Here is a 24,184-nt window from a genome sequence, read left to right on the forward strand (position 1 = left end):
CTCTGTTACTGTTACTTGTTTTTGTTTTCTTAGCCACTGGCTGGGTTATTTTAAAGAAGTCTATTTTCCCCCTCTGATGTTGCTGTTTAGTGAGGGACAGCTTGACTTTGCCTTGCACATGTAGTATTTCTTTGTTTGAAATCTGGACAGTCTAATATATATTGTAGCAAGTCTCAATCAATATTCTTTTACTTTTCTAAGGTTTTTTAAAAATTATTTTTCTGGTCTGCAGAATCTGTCGCCCTGTGATGTACAATCATTGGTCTCCGTGTTTAGCTTATTTTGGGGTTCTTATTTTTATTTTTTAGCCTTGATTCTTTTTTTTTTAATATTTATTTTTTGGGAGAGCACAGCGGGGGAGGGGCGAGAAGAGAGGGGGGACAGAAGATGTGAAGCAGGCTCTGCACTTGACAGGCTGACAGCGAACCCAATGTGAGGCTCGAACTCCCAAACTGCAAGATCATGATTTGAGCTGAAGTCAGACACTCAACCTACTGAACCACCCACTTGTCCCTTAGGTTTGATTCTTAAGGGTCATTTTAGGGTCTCTGTAGGTGAGCCACTAATTTGGTAGAGGTTATGTTAATATACTTTGGGCCTATAAGAGTTCTACTGTCTTCTGATGTATCTGTGGGTCAGTTGGGGAATGCAGTCAAAGTTGCAGCCCTTTTTTAATAGTTCTTGTCTTTTCATTTTACCAAACTGTCTGATGTTCTTTAGTATGCCTGATACTTGAGTCTGCCAGAGATCTCTGACCTTATATGAATCATTTTATGGCTTTTCTCACTTCCAAGATCTCGCTGTTAAATTTCTGGTTTGTCTGCCATTTGCTTCTATTCAGACTCCAAGCTTGGTCTTATAAAACTGCAGGTTTTCCTTGTTCATCTCCTCCAAGTCTAACCCTTTCAGCCATCAGAGCTGTAGGTTTTTTTCCTCCCATCGAATTGATTTTCTCCCTTTAAACACAAAAGTACAGGTTTACCATCTTTAGTCTGGAAAACTGCAGTTCTCCTTGACTGAACTGGGGGGCAGAGGTGATGGAGGTAGCCTCAGGCAAGAAGACCACAGATTCGAACCATTCTTGCCTGAAGCTCTAGTACTTTTTCAGTAATTGATTCTCAATAGATAATTTCCAATGCCTTGAAATGGTTGATTTTTTAAATTACAGTTGACTCTTGAACCAATGTGGGAGGTAGGGGCACCAACCCTCTGTGTAGCAAAAGATTCCATGTAGAACTTTTGACTCTGCAGAAACTTAACTACTAATTAACCTACTGTTGACTAGAAGCCTTACCAAAAGAAGAGTCAATTAACACATGTCTTGTATGTTATATGTATTATGTACTGTATTCTCATAATAAAGTAAGCTAGAGAAAAGAATGTTATTAAAATCATAAATAAGACAAAATACATTTATAGTACATTACTATATCAGAAAAACCCACAGGGGCGACTGGGTGGCCCAGTTGATTAAGTGTCCAACTCTTGGTTTCTGCTCAGGTCATGTTCTTGCAGTTTTGTGGGTTCAAGCCGGCTCTGTACTGGCAGCATGGAGCCTGCTTGAAATTCTGTCTCCTGTCTGTACACCTCCCCCATTTGCTCTGTCTCTCTCAAAATGAATAAACTTAAAAAAAAATTTTTTTAAACCCACATAAAAGTGAATCCACAGAGTTCAAACCCATGTTGTTCAAGGGAAAATGGTAATTGTATCCATTTGTATACATATTTTTTTGTGTAGTGGAATTACTGACCTCTTCACACCACCATTACTTTGATAGTATTTTGAATACCAAAAGTGATAGATTTTATAAAGTTAGGCAGCCCCATTACTTGTCAGATTCCATGTAAGTACTTACTTCATTATTACTCTAGCACAATTGGTTGCCACCATTATTAGCAGTCACTCTTGCTGCACATTTTGTCATTAATCCTTAATATACTTTGAGACATGATAATGTTAATACAGAAGTCATTTTTTAGACATAATCTGATAAAATTAATTTAGACATTGATAGAAACAGAAATATAAGTTGTTTAGTTTTATTTTTCTCAAGTTTTTGAACAGTTTTGTAAGCAAATATCTCTTTAGAAAGCCTTACTTAAGATATTTATGTTTGTTTTATAATAGCTAAATTATAATTGGATTGCACAAATACTGTTTTCTTAAAAATGCATTATACAGAATTTACTTTAATATTTTAAGTAAGACCAGAAACCTATAAGGTAAATAGGAATATTTCAATAAGTTTGTTTAAATAAAAAATTTATGGGCACCTCTGTGACTCAGTCAGTTAAGCGTCAGATCCTCTGTCCCCATCTCTCTCTGCCCCTCTCCTGTGCATGCGATCTTTCTTTTTCAAAAATAAATAAACGTTTAAAAGATTTTAAATTCCCCTATAGGAAAATTCTATGCAAACAAAGTAAAAAAGCAAACAATAAACTGGGAAAAATATTTAGAACACTTTGACTAGACAGAGGCTAATTTCTTTGATATGTAGATCTTACAAATTGATTTAAAAAAGCAAGTATCAGAAAAGTAGGCTAATGAAAATGAACAGTTTTCAGAAGACATATAATGAATAGTGAACATACAGGGATGCTTAAGCTTCTAAAGAAATTCAGAGTAAAATAACTCTAAAATTCCATTTTCTATCTGTGGCAAAATATTAATGATGATGTAGGGGAAAATGAGCTCTCATTATTAGTGCTTTGGAAACAGCTATTCAAATTTAAGATACATATGCCATTTTATCCAACAATTCTAAGTATGCAAAGGATATGTGAGCTAAAGAATATTCATTGCTTTATTATTATAGAAGTAAACAATTAGAAGCAACTGAAATTTCTATTAATGGAGATCTGATGAGCTGCCAACAAATGGAAAACCATCCAGTTTTAGAAAAAAATGACATGACTCTATATGTAGTGACATAGAGTTGTTCCTTTACATAGTATGTCTGATTATGTTTGTGTGTGAATTAAAAATAACAGGAAGGATATTAACAATTCTCTGTAATGTGACCATCTTTGAAGAGTAGAGTTGGTGGAAGAAGAATTAGGAACAATCATGTTTCTGAACTGCTTGCTGTTTTTAATAAAAGCATGTATTAATTATGTTTAAAAGAGAATACATTATATAATAACTACCAAATTTAGAAATTAAGAATTATATGCTTATAAATGAAAGAATTAGAGCAAAAATTTTTCTGGATTGCTTCCTATTTATGTATTGAATATAAACCTTAATTAGTTTACAGAAGATAAAGTTTTCTGTTGGATAATATGCGTAATGAATGATTTCACTCTTTTTTTTTAAGAGAGAGAGAGAGAGAACCTTAAGCAGGCTCCACACCCATTGCAGAGCCTGACTCAGTTCTCGATCTCACCACTGTGAAATCATGACCTGAGCTGAAATCAGGAGTCAGACACTTAACCAACAGAGCCACCCAGGCACCCAATGATTTCATTCTTAAGATTTGAAATATCTTTTAAAAAAAAATGACCTGCTTGAATAAGTCATATGTTACATATATCTAGCATATGAAAGCAGTCTTATCACTGAGGAAGGAAAAGTTTAATAATCATTCACACTATATTCAAAATGTATTAGTTATTAGCATATTTCATTTAAAGTAATATTGGTTCAGGAATAGAAATTCTTAAATTGGATTGAAGAATACAAAGACTTATCTTTTAAGTCTTTTTTTATGCAGGTTATCCTGTAATAAGCATATTATAGTTGTTTTCTTTTAATTTTATAGTACTTTAAATTTATGAGTCATAGGTTAAAAATACTAATTATATGTGTATAATACATTTATTTTACATTACGGAATCAAATTTTATCACAGGTTTCGTCTTGATATATATCGCTGTTTGGCCAGTCCAGCTCTAATAATGTTAACAGAGGAGGATCCAATTCTGAGAGCATTTGAACTTAGTGCTGATTTAAAAGAATTAAGCCTTGTGGAGGTGGAATTCAGGTGGGAATGAATGGAAATTGTAAATTATATCTGTTTTTTTCAGAATCCCTTCAAGACCAAATTAATGTTTATTTACTTTTGATCCAAGATAACCAGACTTTGTTGCCACCTACTTGGGATTTATCTTCAGATTCAATGGAATAGACCTTGGTATTACTTAGGTCTCTCCTTCCCCATCTGTCCTTTGCCATTCTTGCACATCCTTAAGTCCCTCCCCATCTCTTGCCATATTTAATGTTGCCAAAGGCGTTCTAGGACAGTGTAAATAGTAGTGGGAGTGATAGCCTTAAGCAAGAGCAAATTTATTTATAACTGCTCTGTGTTCTACCTCCTCTCATTCCCGGATTCTATAATCATTTCCTGGAGCCTGATCCTTCATAACTTTAAGAAGCATATAGAATGCTTTCTGTGTGTCAGGGCCATTCCACACACACAGACATAGTACCTTTTCACTGTTTGGTGAGATTTTTTTAATTAGGAGACACATAACATGTAGACATAAAAATAAAATAATATACTGGTTAAGAGGGATGAATGCCACTCTGAGTTTTCTTCTGAAATGAAGACTTAAAATGTAATTTTGGCTCTTTGTATACTCAAAGAATCATTGTTATCAATTTCCCTGAGATAGTTAAATTGGAGGTACAGAAAAAGGCTTTTGGAAAAACCAGCCTATTAAACTACTGATTTAAACATTAAAAAAAAAAGTCCTTAGAAAACTACATTTTGTAGACTTGAGGAAAAGCTTTAAGACTTTCCTTTGTGTTAAAGTGTCCCTGGTGCCTTTCAAAGAAGGAGGAATTGATCAACATTTCTTGCCAGTTCCTTTTGTTAGGTTTCTGGGAGGCAGGCTATACCTATCCCTACCTTTCCTTTTAATTGTAGCTGCTGTGGGAGCCCCATGTCTTGCATTGTACTCCTCTAATGACTTGACAAGATTGGAAAAATTCAAACTTTTATTTATTGGAAGGGCAATAAGAAGCTTGCAGTTTTTCTATGCCTTAAGAGCATTTAAGTCCTAGACTAAGAAGCAGTGTGTTCTTGATAGCTTTGAGTTCTAGAAACTTTTAAATATACCTGTTTGTAAGTTTTCAAGTTTGGAACTCCTGTATTTCAATTTGGATAAATTAAAATTTATTTAAACCTGTTAGGACATAAAGTATGTACTTTGATAAACACAAACTTGTTGGTAGTCTTAACTTTATTAGCACATAAGACTGTTAGTAAGTTATTCCTTTTAAATATGAAGAACTTCCTATTATAGTTCTATAATTGGAGTTCTGAGTTAACAATTAAAATAGAATTCTATTCAAATCCTTCAAAAAAGGATTTAAAGCAACTGCCAAGATTGTACTGTAATCATAGGATAAAAAAGTTAGGTTTTGAAGTGATCATACAACCATTTACTTGTTTTACCTGTTCCTGGTTTTTATAGGCAGGAAAAATGATCTATATAGGTAAGATATCTTACCGATAACAGCATCTAATTAGAAACAGAGTTGTAACTAGAACTTAGGACTCTTGGCTTCTTGTCTACTGTATTTCCATCTAAACTATACAGCCATTTACTAATTTTCTAGTAATTTTGTCAAGATTAAACAAATTAGATTAATACAGTGTATTAGTTTTAACCTCTGAATTTAGTGGTCTCTCAGTGTTTACCTAAAGGTGAGACCTCTTTGTAATAATATATACTTTTGATGAATATTCCCGTCTATAATAGATTCCCAGACTAAGAAGGAGCAATATTTCATTTGTTTAAGAAATCCAATTACTTATTCTTATGTAGTTTTGATTATATAGTAAATGCAAAGAGTGGATGAGAAAAAAAATTAGCCTCAAAGGAAAGTTTTTAATTCTTTGAGTTATAATTTTCTACAAACTGGTCATGGAAAAATCCTATTGTATAGAAGATTAATCATTGGGAAATTTTTCTATTTTCTCTTCTTCTCCCATTAAGGAAAAAAACTGAATAAAAATTATTTTCTGAAATCTGACCCCAATTGACTCATATTTATTTCTACCTTTATTTTCAAGTTATTACACTCAGACATAAGTTTAATGTAACTGATATTTTTAAAAAAGATTAGCTGTTAAAACTTAATTTTTCACAAATTGGTTGATTTAGGTCTGCCTTTAACCAGCAGTTAAATCCTAAGTTTCAAGAAACAGTGATTCTGAAAGAAAATTCTTTACTAGGAGTATTTCAATGTCTTTTCTTCCCAACTTGAATTTTGTTCAAGTGAACACTTTAAAAGTGAATCAGAATACTATTTTAATATCAGAAATAGCATAAAACATGTTATAGATGATTATTGAAAACACCTCTGGTTAAGTAACAGTAATATTTATTGGATAGCATTATCTATTGTTTAGAGAAGTAATATAATAGGAAGATTTATACCTAACTTACAGAGAAAAAGAGCAAATGAGTTAAGTGAAGAACTGGTTGACAACTATAATCAGAACTTCTAAGAATATCAGTATATATAAGGAAATTTTGTGCTTGTCTAAAATTATCAGTGTGAACACAGGAAATATAATTGTTTTACAGTTTTCCCCAAAGCTTTGGAGAATTTGTGCACCAGTAGATTCTTCTGACCATCAGCACAAAATAACATCAGATTTTGTATGACCCTGTTAGAATTAAAATGTTACTGAGAAATTATTTTTTACTGAAAACAGCTGAGTTAGAGGCCAGAAGTGACATTTCTAATAATAGACTGTTGCATCTTGCAGGAATGATTATGAAGAATTAGCCCGGCAATGTAAAATGTTTGCTAAAGATTTGCTTGCACAAGCCCGGAATTCACGAGAATTGGAAGTTATCCTAAACCATACATCTAGTGATGAACCTCTTGACAAACGGGGATTACTAGAAGAAAGAATGAATTTAAGTCGTCTAAAACTTGCTATCAAATATAACCAAAAGGAGGTATGAGGTTTTCTGTGATATATATAAATTATTTCCTTCACAGTAGTGGAGTGATTTAAAGCAATTACTTAAGAATTAATTAAGTTTATGTACTTTAAAAGTTTATTACAATGAGCACTGGCATTAAGCAAGTACTCAGTAAATGGCAGTTGCTATTATTATTTTTTTGTAGGTTCAAGGACAGTTTCACTACTTACCTTTATTTTTAAAAAGTATAGTTGACACAAGTTGCTTTTAACAATATTAACTGTAATTATAATATGGATGTTAATGTTTTTGCAAATAGTAACTATTTAGGTAAGGTCTTGTATACTAAATATCTTCATAATGAAGTTTCCATCTTGTTTTGTCTGTCATACGTTGCTTTTATTGATCTGATTATCAATAGCCCTTTCTATAGTAATAATGCCTTTCTGTTTAAAAATAAAGTATCAGGTATTGTATTTTCTGGTTCTTATTTGTTAATTCATTGAAACTCAAAGATGGAGAAACACATGATATGATAACTAAATTGAATCTGGCTCTACCGGCATTATCCCTTCCTATTAAGGGAATACCTGTTTCTAATCCCCATACACACACACACACACACACACACACACACACACACACACACGATTCAGGAAATTGAAGAAGGAAGGTATGCATTTTAAATTTTATTTTTTTGAGACAATTTACTAACCATGGGTGCTTATTTGTAGAAAATGGTAGCCAATTAATATTATGAGGTATTGGTAAATGGTACTTCTAAGATATTTCTTCTAAGACCCATTTTTATTATCAATATATAGATGTTGGAAATAAAACTTGCTTATCAGATTTGTATTAATATAAAACTGGGGCCTGAGACAGGTAATGGTAGAAGGGAAGATATAGGACCTTTGCTGTAGCAGAATTTTGTTTTATTTTGGTTGAAAATTTGAGCCTCACAATAGTTTTGTGATTCGGGAAATTGGTATGGGAACTTTAAGATGTTTATTTTAACGTTACCTAGATAATATATTGCTTATCCAGATCTCTGGCTTCAAATGCTATGCTTTTTATAGTACTCTACGTTTCTTGCTTAAGGTATAACATTTTTTTAGAAAATTATTCTTAAAAGAGAGAGGGTGCACATAAGTGGGGAAAGGGCAGAGAGAAAGAGAAAGAGAATCCCAAGTAGGTTCCGCACTGTGAGCATGGAGCCCAACACAGGGCTTGAACCGACGAACTACAGGATCCTGACATGAGCTGAAATGGAGCCAGATGCTTAACTGACTGAGCCACCCAGGTGCCCCAAGTTAGAACATTTATAGGAAAAAGTTAAATACAAGAATTTGGATGAGTATACCTGTAAGATTATAAATCAACAATATACCTATATGCTTAAAAAGGAATATAACTACTAATGTGTATAAAGAGAAACAGAATATAGGACCCCTGATGTAATCTTTCTCTATACATGTTTTGACTATATCTTTAGTTAATTTATTTACTTTTCTGTTCCACAACCTGAAATAGACATGAAACACTAGAAAATCGTAAAGAGATAACAAGATACAAAATCAACTTAAGTGATTGGAAAAAGAAACTCAAAGAAAGTTGGAAAGACGAGATTTTCCTGGTGAGGGAAGGAAAAACTAAGAGTCAGTATCTAATGATATAAGTGTGTGTGTGTGTGTGTGTGTGTGTGTGTGTACATAATACACATATATATGTACATATATATATAGTCCTGAGGAACTCATAACCAAATGTTCCACTCTAAAGAATATGCAGGAAAAGGTAACAAGAAATAGTAGTAATATTTTTAGTTGAAAGGAAGATACTTTATAATTGTAAGGATGAATGAGAATATAGTTTTTAAAACTAGATTTCTAGATATTATCAAAAGGGAGGATAATATTTTCCCAAATACTTGGTATATTTTGTTTAGGTAATCTATCCTGAATAATAAACTCCTGATACTTTGTGCTATAAAAGTTTCATAATCTTTTGTAATAATTTCATAATCATTTTATTTTTTAAATACTTTATTAAAAAAATTTTTTTAATGTTTATTTTTGAGAGAGACAGAACATGAGCAGGGGAGGGGCAGAGAGTGAGGGAGACACAGAATCTGAAGCACGCTCCAGGCTCTGAGCTATTAGCATAGAGCCGCACACAGGGCTCGAACCCACAGACTGCAAGATCATGACCTGTGCCAAAGTCAGATGCCCAACCAACTGAGCCACCCAGGTGCCCACATAATCATTTTATTTTGCTCTTGGATTGTTTAGGCCAGGAATTAGGAAAGGGCACAGCAAGGATGGATAATTTGTCCTTGCTTCACTATGTCTAGGGTCTCAACTGGTGATAGTTCAGATAATTGGGGGCTGCAGTCATCTGGAGGCTTCTTCATTCCAATGTTTGGTGCCTGAGCAGCAGCTGAGGACTTGAACAGGGAGCTCTTGAGGAGCTGGGTACTCAGGTGGGTGGATCCATACAGGGTGGGCCTCCTGAGCACTTGCTACTAGAATTATGGTGGGGCATGGACATGATGGTGGATTGACTGTGAGTAGATGGTCTGAGAAGCCTCTGAGAGCTGCCCAGGGTGCCTACATGTAGCCTAAGCTTCCTCACAGCATGGTAGCTTCAGGATAGTAGGACTCTTTATATGGCCGTTAATGGCTCCAAGAGCAAATCTTCCTCAAACAAGGTGGAAGCTCCATGGCCTTTTAAAACCTACCCTCAGAAGTCACATAGCATCACATCTTCCAGCTGATTAAAGCAATCACAACCTTGTTGAAAGGTAGGAAACATTAATAATCCACCACTTGATGATAGAAGTAGGAAAAAATTTGTTTCAATGTTTTAAAACCACCACAAATATAAAACATTTCCAGTTGAAATTTTGTTATTCCAGTTACATATTTAACATTACTCTTAACTAAATCATTATATAGAGGGATGACAAGGACAGCCATCAGTTCTGAGATTGCTTTGATATTTGGGGAAAGGAGAAACCACTAAGTTTGGGATGCTACTAAACTGGATAGTTTGTGGGAGGAAAAGCTGTTTCTCTCCCTAGAATTTCATCTTAAGAGACAAATTAAGATTCCTTAATAGCACTGGAATCTGAGCAGAAGAATGGAGAATGAAGTAAGACTTCAGTGCCAAAAACAAGTATAATATATTAGGAAACTTATTTTTTTTAAGATTTTTAAAAAATGTTTATTTATTGTTGACAGAGACAGAGGGAGGGAGGGGGGGCAAAGAGAGAGAGAGGATGACCTGAACTAAAGCTGGATGTTTAACCAACTGAGCCACCCAGGTCCCCTTAGGAAATTTCTTAATAAGCACAGTAAATAACAAGAAAAACCCTGTCCAGATTTTTTTATTATAATTTTACAAATTATATTCTACCTCAAGATAAATCATTTTAAATCAGAAGATCGACCAGTTGGTATTTAGATATCTGAATAACATTATGATCACTTGTGCTTTGGTCATTTCAAACCTAATCACATTATTATGTCTAGAGTTCAGAATCCTGAAGTTATCCTGCACAGCATGAACATTATATTGAGAAAATACTGCTTCTGAAATTTGTAAACTAAGAAGCCTTTGTAAACTTTGAACTATACTTTCTATACTTGAACTAGAATTTCCCTTTATTTTTCCTTTTTTTTTCCTTAAATAGAATTCACTCTTAAGCAGATTTAAGAGCATAACACATTTTAAGAAATTCTCAATGTTTTCATGAAGCGTAAATATATCTCATTTGAGACTTTGATTGCTTTGCTATCTTCGTATCTTGGTTTCTCATAATTGAAATCGAATAAGCTCTTCGAGACCAGTTTTTTTCTTTGGATTGTGCTTGTTAGCTTTGAAATTTCACAAACATTATGAGACTGTCTAGAAATTAAAATTTGTAAAATGGCTAAGTAGGCTAGTAAAAATGATTAATAACATGCTACATGCTATGAATCAGGCGTTAATTATTCTAAGAGCTTTACATTTAATCCTCACTAACAAGTTTATGAGTAGAGACCATTATTATCCCATTTAATAGATGGGAAATTTGGGGCTTAAAGAAGTTAAAGACTTGGGAGGCCTGAGTAGCTCAGTCGGTTAAGCATCTGACTTTGGCTCAGGGCATGATCTCACAGTCCATGAGCGCCATGTTGAGCTCTTTGCTGACAGCTCAGAGCCTGGAGCCTGCTTCAGATTCTGTGTCTCCCCTGCATCTCTGCCTCTCCCCTGTGTCTCTGCCTCTCCCCTGCTCATGCTCTCTCTCTGTCTCAGAAATAAACAAACATTTAAAAAAAAAAAAAAAAAAGGTTTAAAGACTTACTCCAGGTCAATTATTAAGTGGCAGAGCCTGGATTTGAACCCAGGTAATCTGGCTCCAGAGTCTGTGCTCTCAACCTCTACATTCATTTATTACATGTAAGAAAAACAAAAAATGTGGACTATATAGAATTGATTTTAAACTATTATTAAAACTTTGAATGTCAATTACATAATGGTATTATCAGATTATATTTACAGGTTTTCTTTTTTTCTTTCTTTCCCTTTTTGTTTTTGTTTTTGTGTGTGTGTATGTGATTTGCAGTTTGTTTCCCAGTCCAACTGCCAGCAGTTCTTGAACACTGTTTGGTTTGGACAGATGTCAGGTTACCGACGTAAGCCCACCTGTAAGAAGATAATGACTGTTTTGACAGTTGGCATCTTTTGGCCAGTTTTGTCACTTTGTTATTTGATAGCTCCCAAATCTCAGTTTGGCAGAATCATTCACACTCCTTTTATGAAATTTATTATTCATGGAGCATCCTATTTCACATTCCTGCTGTTACTAAACCTATATTCTCTTGTCTACAATGAGGATAAGAAAAACACAATGGGGCCAGCCCTTGAAAGAATAGACTATCTTCTTATACTGTGGATTATTGGTAAGTGTCAAGTTTATTCAAAAGATTCTGCTTTAGTAAGCCATTTAATTCTCCTTTGCTTGGTGGTATTATAAACATGTGTGTTCAGTTTATAATTTTACACTGTTTACAGAGCAAGAAGTTGAACACTTTCATGATCATTGAAGACTTATCTAACATTTTTCTAACAATATATGATCCTGAACTTGATGATAAGGGTGCACATCTCATTTATTATTACTTAACTACATGGAAGTTAAAGATTCCTTATTCTCAGTCTCTAAAATTGTTCATGATCATTAAAAAAAATTTTTTATGAGTATTATGCTGTATGATAAATATTTCAAATGACCTTTTGTGGTTTTTATAACTCTCTTCCCTTTTCTGTGGGGGATGGAGGAGAGTTGAGGTATAATCACATTGTCCATTTATAGTCTTTTTTGTTTTTTTCAAATCTTTATTTTTGAGAGGGACAGAGTGTGAGAGGGGGAAGAACAGAGAAAGAAGGAGACAAAGATTCCAGGCCCTGAGCTGTCAGCACAGAACCCGACCTGGGGCTCATACTAACAAACCACAAGCTCATGACCTGAGACAAAGTCAGACACTTAGTCGACTGAGCTACCCAGTGTCCCTATTTATGATCTTTTAATGACATCTTTATTTCCCACTGGATCTTCAGCCTTGTTTTTAAACTCAGCACTTCTCACCCATCTTTTTACTGTTTGCTATAGAGTAATAGGATATTAAAATTTAGTCTCTTCTATGGTATAAAGCACTGGTTGATCAGTATGTTCCTATTGGTTTAATAAAAGTTTGAGAAAAATTAATGTATCATTTTAACTTTTAGTTTTCCTTCAGCTATAAGAATAATCTGCATGTTTTGGAATTTTAATTTTTATTTGGAAGTTAACTTCAAGTAACTTGATTTCAATCAGAGTTTTTATATTTAGTAGTATTCAATCCATTATGCATTAAGGTTTAAAATTAGACAGATAAAATAAAAATAATACACATCTTGGATATGTTAGGACATTCACTTTGTGATGCAGACCAGTCAAGAATGTATACGAGATGAGTTTTAGAGAGGGGTTTAGAGATATTATCAATTATGTAAATACAGGTCGAATTTAGAGATATAAATTTGGAGTCTGCCCACAAATGGTAGTTAAAGCCATTAGACTAGACTGGATAAGCTCACTGTAGGAGTGAGCATAATAGAGGGAAAAAAAGAATCAGGAACTGAGCCTTTGTGTGGGGTGTGTGTGTGTGTGTGTTCATTCAATTTATTTTTCTTATGCTTGTCTCACATCATTTATTAAAATTTCTCTCTGGGAAAGATATTGTCATATAAAACTTAAGGTTTTTTTCTTTCAAATTTTGAAAACTTATTACTAAAAAGCTCTTCTTTTTTTTTCTGGATGGGACTGTAGTTTGACCAAGTTGTTATGTATTTAATATTTTCAGTTTTAATTATTTTTTTAGCTTATTGTTGAATTAATAACCTCTGATTTTTTTTCTTCCTTTTTTTAGGGATGATTTGGTCAGACATTAAAAGACTCTGGTATGAAGGGTTGGAAGACTTTTTAGAAGAATCCCGTAATCAACTCAGTTTTGTCATGAATTCACTTTATTTGGCAACTTTTACTCTCAAAGTGGTTGCTCACAACAAGGTGACTATTAGCTATGTTAATTGGAGACATAAATGAAGTTTGTGTAGGAAATGTAGCTATATAACTCAAAGTTAGCATTGGCCCAAATCTGCACCTGATGTGTTTTCATTTTAAACCTGTCCCATCATAAGGGAATAGTGTGTGTTGTTTCCTCCCTTCCAGTAGTTTAAAGGATGTTAATTACCTTTAAATGTTGGTTACCTATTATGTGCCAGGCTCCATGGTTGCTACTTGCTATACTTTATCTCATTTTATCCTCACAGGGACTCTATGAGACAGATGTCTTTATCCCCATTTTGCAAATAAGGAAAAGGAGGCTCAGAGATATTAAGTAACTTATCCAAGACCACACAGTAAGAAACCAAGACTGGATTTAAATCCAGGTCTGTCTAGGCATTTTCTTTATACAAATGCCAATTCCTTATATCTAAGTTAGGTTCATTTACCTCATTAATGTGTATATACTTAAAGTGAGAACACAAAGATACTTATATTGATTAGTGTTAGTCCTCTTTATACATGCTAGAAAAAAGTTTTGTCTTTAAGAATCAATTATAGTGTTTTACACATTCCAAATCATGATTATTATCTTCCATAGCTTAAAGAGTGATGTAAATGTGATTATTTTTGGATGCCTCTATTTTTAAATTTAGAATTTGACAAAAATTTAGTTTTATACACATCTTACAATTTTACCAAGATGTAAGCCACTCCAAGCCCAGAAAAGGTAATAGATTTTATGTTAATTATCTTTGTTTAAGCCCTTTGTTTAAGTTTAGAATTCTTCTAAGATGTCACAGTCAAGGTACTAAGAGATATATTATTTTCTTGTTTTTGGACTAATTTACACACTGTAGAAAAAGAAAGCTAATTAACTTATACATCATTTTACTTTGTTAAAAACAACAGCAACAACAACTGCTTTCCTTTAAATGATCAGTAGTATGGAACATGTTTGTTAGGTATTTTCAATGACCAGATTTGTGAAATTATCAAGAAAACTTAAAAAATGATCATACATAGATAAATGGCTCAATAAAGACGTTGAGGGTCAACGGTGTCTTTGACTGATATCTTTAGTTGTAGAAGTGAGGTGCCCATTATAACTTTTTATCCAAACCAGGACACTTTGAGAATAAAAGGGCATTAATAATTATGTCAGGAAAACTGGTATGGGACTCTTCCAGACAATTGGAATACGTGGCCCCTCTATATCTGGGTATAATAATGCACTCTCTCTCTTGGTATTCGAAGGGAGAAGAACTTCTGCGTTCATACTAGAAACTTGAGTTAAACGGCTAATTTAAAGGTTAACTAATATGATAGCTAACTAACTGAGAGCAAACATACTAAAATTTTACTTAATATTTAAAGTTTGTGTTGTAGAATTTAAGGAAAACTAGTAAACATTTCGTTCATAAAAAGTTTAATGACATTTTTTTTAAAAGTTTAATTTTTTAAAACCCAAGAATTTCTGAAAAAATCTCCTTATATAAAGTTATATTGCCTCATGTAGCTAGAGATCTTTTATTTAGTTAAAATAATGTTATTTGTATTAAAAGAAGAGAACCTTATAAAATATAAAAGGAGATCTCCTAAAATAGACATGAATAGTTTTCTTTCAATAGTCAGAATACTTGGTTTTATTTTCCTAAGTTGAGAGAGCTCTTTATCTTTGGCTTTTTCTTCCCATCTTTAGTTTCATGATTTTGCTGATCGGAAGGACTGGGATGCATTCCATCCTACTCTGGTGGCAGAAGGGCTTTTTGCATTTGCAAATGTTCTAAGTTATCTTCGTCTCTTTTTTATGTATACAACAAGCTCCATATTGGGTCCGTTACAGGTAAATAATATTTCTTAAAGAATGTTTGTTAGATGTCATTATTACTATATTTTTCTGTTGGTCCAATAGAACATTGTTCTCTCATGATGTTAAACTTTGCTTTTGAAAATAATTAACAACTGAGAGGACACGCATGTTCATCTACTTTGCTTCTGGCTGAATAATAATCCTTTGCTTTCAGGTATTCAGACTTTATTAAGCTATGGCCTCTTTTTGTCCCTCTCCCCTCTGTTCACAGACATAGTTGTGTTTAAAATGTAGTTATACTTCAGACAGTAGAAGAACATGAAAATCTTGTTTTTTGCCAAAATGAATCTCACATTTAAAGTTTTAAATAATACATAGGGAGGTGTTGTATGAAAAGAATTTGTACTTAATGATGATTTTGAAAATTGTAAGCTATCTTAAATACTTTCACTTTAATAATTGTTAAATGTAATAAGTTGGAAAACGACATATTTAGAAATAACAAATTTCATAGAGTTCATTTAGTCCAGCTTTAGGCTTTATAGTACTTCATAGCTCACAAAATTGAGCTTTTGAGATGGTATGTGATTTGTTCAGAGTGGAATGATTATTCGTGAGAGTCCAGGACTAAATTCTAAGTCTCTTTACATTAAAGAAAGTACTCATAATTGGTTGCATTTACTCCACAGATTATAATAATGATTGTTTTTATAGGACAGGGATCAACTCTGCTAGGTGACTAGCTCTACATATATTATGAGTTATGAGCCTGAGAGTCTGAGCAATATTCAGTGTCTTGATCAGTCAAAATTTATTAGAAATGTAGATTTTTAAAAACATTTTTAAGGGAGATGTCTTAAATAAAAGGCATAATTATGTTCTCCAAATAGAGATATAAAAATAAAATAGGTAGGAAAAACTTGGTTTGATTTGGCATGTGCTGTCATCCTGTAACAGTATTTTCTGGGGTGCAATTTCCTTAACCAAGTCCTGGTTACTCACAGTGCACATTATCACATTAAAGCTTGTAAGAAAGAGGTAAAGAAACTTATTTAACCTTGTTCAAACTATCATTACATAAACACATTTAATGTGATACTCATTTTTCATTTGGTATGTTCAAGTCTCTGTATTTCTCCAAAAAATAGTAAGTGAAACACTGGTTTAGACTGTTACTTTGATTTAATTTCGCCACTAATATCTTCTATGAATTTTTTAGTCAGTAGTCAACAGTATTTTTACATGCATGTTGTATTTTTGTTTTTTTGCTTTTTTGGGTAAAAGCTGATGATATCACTAAGTTTCTTTTTTTATATATGTATCACCAAGTTTCTGTATTTTTTAAAATTTCTACAGAGAGTTAAAAAGGAAAAAGTATGCTGTTATTTCTTAGTGAATTATCTGGTTTTTTTTTTTGTTTGTTTGGTTTTTAAATGTTTTATTTATTTCTAGGAGAGAGAGGGAGAGAGACAGCGTGAGCAGGGGAGGGTCAGAGAGAGAGGGAGTCACAGACTGAAACAGGCTCCAGGCTCTGAGCTGGCAGTCAGCACAGAGCCCGACGCGGGGCACGAACCCCCCCACGAACTGTGAGATCATGACCTAAGCGAAAGTCGGACGCTTAACCGACTAAGCCACCCAGGCGCCCCTGTGAATTATCTGTTTTTCTTAGAATTATGGAGTCAGATCTTCTGACTTAATCTCTTCCCAAAAGAAGTATAGATGTTATTACAAATACTGAATAAGTGGGTTTTTGTCATTTCAACTGTTGTGTTTTTCTTCTCCAACAGGACTATTTATATTGTTGCAATAGCCATAGAACTGACAGATGATTTAGGCGAAGCCAACAAATATTTATTGTGTTTTATTTTTTAAAAAGGTCTGCTGGTTACTCATAATATATGCTTAAATATTATGATTTAGTTCAGCAAACGATTTTTTAACATTCTCTTCATTGGGGAACCTTGTGGCTTAGTCAGTTAAACATCTGACTCTTGATTTCAGCTCAGGTCATGAGCTGAAGGTTTGTGAGATTAAGCCCCACCACCGGCTCTGCACTGACAGCATGGAGACTGCTTGGGATTCTCTCTGTCTCTCCCTTTCTATCTTTCTCTCTCTCTCTCCTCCCCATCCCCTGCTCATGCGCTCGCTCGCTCTCTCTCTCTCTCTCTCAAGGTAAGTAAATATTTTTAAAAAATTAATAGAATAAAATAAAATTATCTTTAGTAAGATATACTTTGCATACAGTAAAATAAGCCCATTGTAATGATATAGTTTAAGAAGTTTTGCAAAAGTGTATCATTGTTTAATCAGTACAGTAATCAAGATAGAGAGCGTGTACATCACCCAAAACGTTTCTTGGCACCTTTTTACATTTAAAACTCCCCTTACCCTCATCCCAGACAACTTTTGTCTGGTATAGGCTAGTCTCATAACTGAAGGATTTGGAAATACAAATAGAATTAGTCTGGTAAAAGCAAATCTTCCCAGACAGAAGGTTGTCTGCAATCTTTAGAGCACTGCTGTTCCTCATGGTTGCAAGCTCCCTGTTCCAACTGATTATATCAAGTCTTTTTTTTTTTTTTTTTTTTTTACATTTATTTATTTTTTGAGAGACAGAGCACAAGCGGGGAAGGGGCAGAGAGAGGGAGACACAGAATCTGAAACAGGCTCCCGGCTCTGAGCTGCCAGCACAGAGCCCGAAGTGGGGCTTGGACCCACAACTGTGAGAGTATGACCTGAGCTGAAGTCGGCCGCTCAACCGACTGAGCCACCCACACACCCCAGATTATATCAAGTCTTTATCCTGTAGGGAGAAGGGGAAAGACAGAGGGCAAAAGCCAGAAAACACGGGCCAACTGTCTTTCTCTTTTTATTTTTTATTTTTTTAATGTTTATTCGAAAGAGAGAGAATAGGGAAGGGGCAAAGAGAGAGAGAGGGAGATACAGAATCTGAAGCAGGCTCCAGGCTTTGAGCTGTCAGCACAGAGCCAGATGGGGGACTCAAACTCACCACCAGGAGATCATGACTGGAGCTGCAGTCAGATGCTTAACTGACTGAGCCACCTAGGCGCCCCCTGTCTTTCTCTTTTTATCAAGAGAGCATTTTCCCTGGAGCTCTACTACATATTTACACTTAAAACTCATTGGCCGGAATTCAGTCCTATGATTATTTGTAGCTACAAGAAAGTCTGAGGAGATGAGTACTTTCAATTGCCCCGCAAGAAATCACGGTCTGGTTAGTCTGGAAGAGGGCAAAAAATTGATATTGAATAGGAATCTGTAGATTACTATTTTTAGGCTTTTACTTAAAAGAAATTTTCAAATAAAGCCATTTGTGTTCCAGTGTCGTCTTACTAACAAGACAGATTTGTATTGCATAGTTCTGCCAAAATATTCTAGAAAAAGTTCTTGTACAAAATTTGGAATACAGTTTTTTTTCCATTTTGTTCATCATAAGTAAGGAATTCAATTAAAATGGAGTAACCCAGTTATAAGTGTAAAACTAGAAGTAAAATGCAAAAAGAAAATTGATAATAAATTAATTACTTTAGCAAAAGAGCAACTTTATTTCTTTATGTATGTAACCTGCTATGTCAGATAATGTTTTTATCTGATTACTGCAGTTGTTTGTTAAATTTATCTCCATTTACTAACACTTTTTCTTTCCAAATTTTTGCAGAAGTTGATAGATTTTTATTATAGCTGGTTATATAACCTGTGGCTGGGGTACAGATTATGCCCTTGATTAGAATGACCATAATTTATCATCCAATTAGAAACACTTTGGGGAATTAAAAGTATGCTATTAATTACTAAACAAGTAACTGTCTTAGGCAAATCAAGGTCACAGTAATATCATATAGTGGAATATATAAAATGGTTCTATATTCAGGAGTTGTTGAATCCTCTATTTTAGCACTTGACTTTTTATGATTATGCTCATGTAATTTGTAACTTATGTCATAGGTAGACTCTGGAAGGTGGCCTTCTACATCTGACCCTACTTACTTTGTAGCCATCTCTCACTAAACTCATCTCTGTCCCTTACTGAAGTACTTCTCTGTCTGGGCCAAGACCAGTCACTAATCTCACACATGTCCCATGCTATCCCGTTTCCATGTCATTGTTTATGTTATTACCATATTTAGAAGGTCCCAGCCATTCCTCCACTTGTCAAAATTTTCATTCAAGAAACAGTTTTTGAGTGCCTGGTAAGAATTCTAGACACTGAGAATACTAAAATTAATAAGCTTTGGGGCACCTAGCTCAGTCAGAAGAGCATGTGACTTTTGATCTTGGGGTTGTGGGTTCAATGTTCAATGTAGAATTTACTTTAGTAAGTAAATAAGTAAATAAATAAATCTGGGCGGGGGGGAACAAAAAACGATTAAGCTCCAATATGTCGTTAAGGAACTCAAGTACACTGAGGGTGACAAGCAAGCATGACATTTACAGTGGTAATTGCTGTCATAGACACAGCTCATAGAAAGGGCACTCACTTCAAGTTAAGGCACTTCCCAGAGGAGACGACACTGGAATTAAGCCTTGAAAGATCAGTAGAAAGGAAGTGGGTTAGGGGCTTCCAGGGAGAGGGAACATGTGCCAGCTTTAGAGCTCCTGCCACTAGAAAATCCATTCGTATGCTCTCGGTCCCCTGCTAATGAATAACTCCATCCAGTGAACTTGGTACTTTGAACCTCCAATGAGCACTTCCTAAAGCTTTTCTTAATTGTAAGACAATTAAAATTTAGCTTGTCTTAAATTATAGACGGTGTTGTTTCTACTAAATTAAAAATTCCTTGAGGATAGGGACTATATCTTTATTTTTTCATTTGCACTTTACTCACTGCCTTGTGATATTAGTCACTTGCTGTTTGATAAACTGAATTGAATGGGCTTGATTGAAAGTGCTGATTGGTGTGTTAGAAAAATAAAGCTGTTGCGCTACATCTTAGCTGTCACTGGAGCTGCTTATTCAAAATAATAACAACCATATTTGTTGAACATTTCCTGTGTACCAGGCACTGTGCTAAGTGTTTTCTCCTTCTTTCATCCTCATCACAACCCTTGTTATTTTTATTTCCATTTTACAAATGAGGGAACTTAGGCTTAGAGAGGTTAAGTAGTTCACAAAACTAGAAAGAGGTAATCAAGAGCTGAACCTGAGTCTGTCTGAATCCACAGACCAACTGGTCTTTGAGGTTAGCTCTTCTGCTTTTATAAAAGAAGGACACCAGCTAATACACTTCAGCAAATATAAGAGTCATGATTGCACATAAATCAATAATGTTATTTATATGTCTTAACAAAAAAAGGCATAAATATAGAACCTAAAAATAAAGTGGTAATTATAGTAATAATTGTTAACATTTGAGCCTTAACCATGGATACTATTCTAAGATCTTTATTTACATTTAGTACCTCATCTAATCCTCACAGTTGTTCTAAGAGGCAGACTCTTTTATTTCCATTTTAAGAGGGAGAAACTGAGGCATAGAGATATTAAGTAACTTGCACAAGGTCACACAGCTAGTAAGTAGCCAAACTGGGATTCCAATAACCCACTGGTTTGGCTCCAGAGCTAATGATCTTCACTAATCTAACCTGTCTCTCTGTTGTCAGTGCTACAGAGTAATATGATTCCCTCATTAAACTCTTATTGTTCATTACTGCTTTGGTCAGGCTTTAATAATTTACAGATCCTAAAAATTCTTCCTGGTTTATCCACATGTTTCAAATGAATGAAACAACCTGTAGCACTTGCAGTTGGGTCATTAGACAGACAGAACAAGACAGGACCAACCAACTGTGTTCAAAATCTTGCTCTGTAACTTACTGTTACTGTTACTCATCTCTGAGTCTCAGGTTCTGTGTCATTGTTGTAAGGATTAAATGGGTCAGTATATATAAGATGCATCTCATAGCAGGGTTCCTGACACATGATAAGCTTTACAATGAATTAGATCCATTTCTTCATTCCCTTTATAGTTAACTGTGAAAAATCTGAAAAATAATACAAGGACACTTGGAGAATAAATGTAGCTTCTGACACATAAATGCATACTTTATTCTTAGTGAATTATTTGACTTTACTGGATAATTAATAGATTTAATTTGGTGTTCTGTATAACATAAATGGCATATTGTTGTCATTTGCAATGAGTAAAAGGTAATTTCATTTCAAAGTGCCTTGCATTTTAGGGTATACTGGGGATGGACATTATTCTTTTAAGGCGCATAAATGTTCCAGTTAGAGGGAAACTTAGAGGTCATGAGTCTAAGAGTTCCCAAATTGGTGAGGCTCAGAATCACCAGGGTAGCACATAAAATCTATATCTCTAAGTCCTGCCCTCAGAGATACTGATTAAATAAATAGATTGAGATAAAGTCTGGCAAAATTTTAGTAGCATGTAGATGAGTGAGTTTGATGTAGCATATGATGGTCCCTTTAATAAGTCAGGAAACTAAGGCCCAGCTCACACTTGTTAGAAAAAAAGATTTGGTGTGAGGTATTATTTAACAATTACATCTTGTTTGTATATTTATTCATGTATTAATTCAATAAGCTCATTACATGAGAATGAAATCCTTCTAAATTACACACAGCCCCCAGTTTTTTAAAAATATAATTTTTTGTAAAGTTGGCTAACATACAATATGTAAAGTGTGCTCTTAGTTTTTGGGGTAGATTCCCATGGTTCATCGCTTACATACAACACCCAGTGCTCATCCCAACAAGTGCCCTCCTCAAGGCCCATGGCCCATTTTCATCACCCCCTAACCCCCATCAACCTTCAGTTTGTTCTCTGTATTTAAGAGTCTCTTATGGTTTGCCTCTGTCCCTCTCTATTTGTAATTATTTTTCCCCTTCCCTTCCCGCATGGTCTTCTGTTAAGTTTCTCAATATCCACATGAGTGAAAACATGATATCTGTCCTTCTCTGACTGACTTATTTCACTCAGTGTAATACCTTCCAGTTCCATCCACTTTGCTGCCAATGGCATGATTTCATTCTTTCTCATTGCCAAGTAGCATTCTATTGTATATATAAACCATATCTTCTTTATCCATTTATCAGTTGATGGACATTTAGGCTCTTTCTGTACTTTGGCTATTGTTGAAAATGCTGCTGTAAACTTTGGGGTACATGTGCACCTATGAATCAGAACTCCTGTATCCCTTGGATAAATTCCTAGTAGTGCTATTGCTGGGTCATAGGGTAGTTCTATTTTTAATTTTTTTGAGGAACCTCCACACTATTTTTCGAGCGGCACAGCCCCAAGTTTTTAATGAGAGAGCTAAGATAAAAACCACAAAGTGATGTTTCAGAAAAGCTCTTGCAAGGAGTTAGAAGCAAGAATTGAATTCTACCTCTGCCATCTATTAGTTCTTTTACCTTGAACAATTCACTAAATCTCTCCAAGCTTCAGTTTGTCACTTGGAAAAAGAGACGTAATACTAGCCCTTTCAATCCTGCAGGATAAATAAAAATACATGATACTTCTTGGAAAATGGTAAAGAGTTATATAATAAGGCATATAAAAAGTAGTTATGTGTTAACATTTTAACTAATATGCTGGGCTCTGGAGCTTATTGATATTGTACCTGTTCTTAAAGCCTGCTAGAAGAAACAAACATAAATATTGGTAAAAAGCGAAAAATACAATTTTAGAGATTATGGACAAAGTGTGTTTAGAGCATAACTGAGGGGTGCTTGGAGAGAATCAGGAAAGCGTCTTAGAAAAGATGGCGTTTGATCTGGGCCTTGAAGGGATGAAAAGCTTTCCTGGCAAAGAATAGTTTACATATACAGAAACATGGAGTCGTCATACAAGCATGGCCTGCTTAGAGAAAACAGGATGTCTTTTGTATTTGGACACTGGGTGGCAGTTGGGAAGATGAGACTGAAAAATAGACTGGGCTGGATTCTGAAGGCCTCTGTGCCTGGAATTTGAATATTATCATACATGCAAAGGAGGTTTTGAGTGAGTGGCTTGATCAGATAGAATTTTTAGACAGGTAATTATGGCTTTTTCCTGGAGGAAGATTTGGAAGGAGAATGATTGGAAGTTGTCATTATTAATTGCTTTCTTTTGTCAGCAAGTTTTATGATTTAACACATGATATGAACCCTAACGATACCAGGTTTGCCCTATCAGACACTGGCATGTTTTTGCAGTTTTACACAGTACTCTGTATGTAGGGTTTTTTTGCCTTTTTAAAGTTATTTCCATCTCCAGTAAGCTCACCTGGGTGGCTCAGTCAATTAAGCAACTGACTTTGGCTCAGGTCATGATCTCCTGGTTCATGGATTTGAGCCCCACGACATGCTCTAAGCTCTATTCAGGACTCTGTACTGACAGCTCAGAGCCTGGAGCCTGCTTCAGATTCTGTGTCTCCCCCTCTCTCTGCCCCTCTGCAACTTGTGCTTTATCTGTCTGTCTGTCTTTCTCTAATATAAATGTTAAAAAAGATTTTTTAAATATCTAGTTGCAGAAATTTTTAATTCTCTACATATCAGAAGGTACTATAGTGCTTCAGTATTTCTGTTTCTCTATAAAATGATATATTAATTTTTGGTCTTACAATCAGTATAAAAGCACACATCAATAGCATTTGGTACTAAGTAGTAATTTGCCTTAATTTCCATTTTTCTGATTATTAAGAAAGACGTGTATACTGTTTATTTCTGCCCTGATATTTATTATTTCTCTTCTACTGGGTTTGGAGTGCTCTTGTTGCTGTCCCTCTAGTTCCTTTAGGTGAGCTGTTAGATTTTGTACTTGCACTTTTTCTAATTTCTTGAAATAGGCCTGGAGTGCACTGTACTTTCCTCTTAGGACTGCCTTTGCTGCATCCCATAGAGTTTGAATTGTATTTTCATTTTCATTTGT

At 34.5% G+C, this 24,184-nt stretch overlaps 1 protein-coding gene across 1 annotated transcript in view; it reads left to right on the top strand.

The window, feature by feature from the left end:
- Positions 1–24,184, top strand: part of TRPC1 (transient receptor potential cation channel subfamily C member 1) — a 73,383-nt gene that overhangs the window by 36,766 nt on the left and 12,433 nt on the right. Inside the window, exons 5-9 of the mRNA XM_039219320.1 lie at positions 3,852–3,983; positions 6,723–6,918; positions 11,495–11,831; positions 13,341–13,480; positions 15,180–15,323. Coding sequence (XP_039075251.1) covers positions 3,852–3,983; positions 6,723–6,918; positions 11,495–11,831; positions 13,341–13,480; positions 15,180–15,323 — 949 coding nt within the window. The remainder of the gene's footprint in view (positions 1–3,851; positions 3,984–6,722; positions 6,919–11,494; positions 11,832–13,340; positions 13,481–15,179; positions 15,324–24,184) is intronic.

The sequence above is a fragment of the Hyaena hyaena genome, unplaced genomic scaffold, assembly GCF_003009895.1.
Source record: "Hyaena hyaena isolate Hyena2069 unplaced genomic scaffold, ASM300989v1 scaffold_806, whole genome shotgun sequence".
NCBI lineage: Eukaryota > Metazoa > Chordata > Mammalia > Carnivora > Hyaenidae > Hyaena > Hyaena hyaena.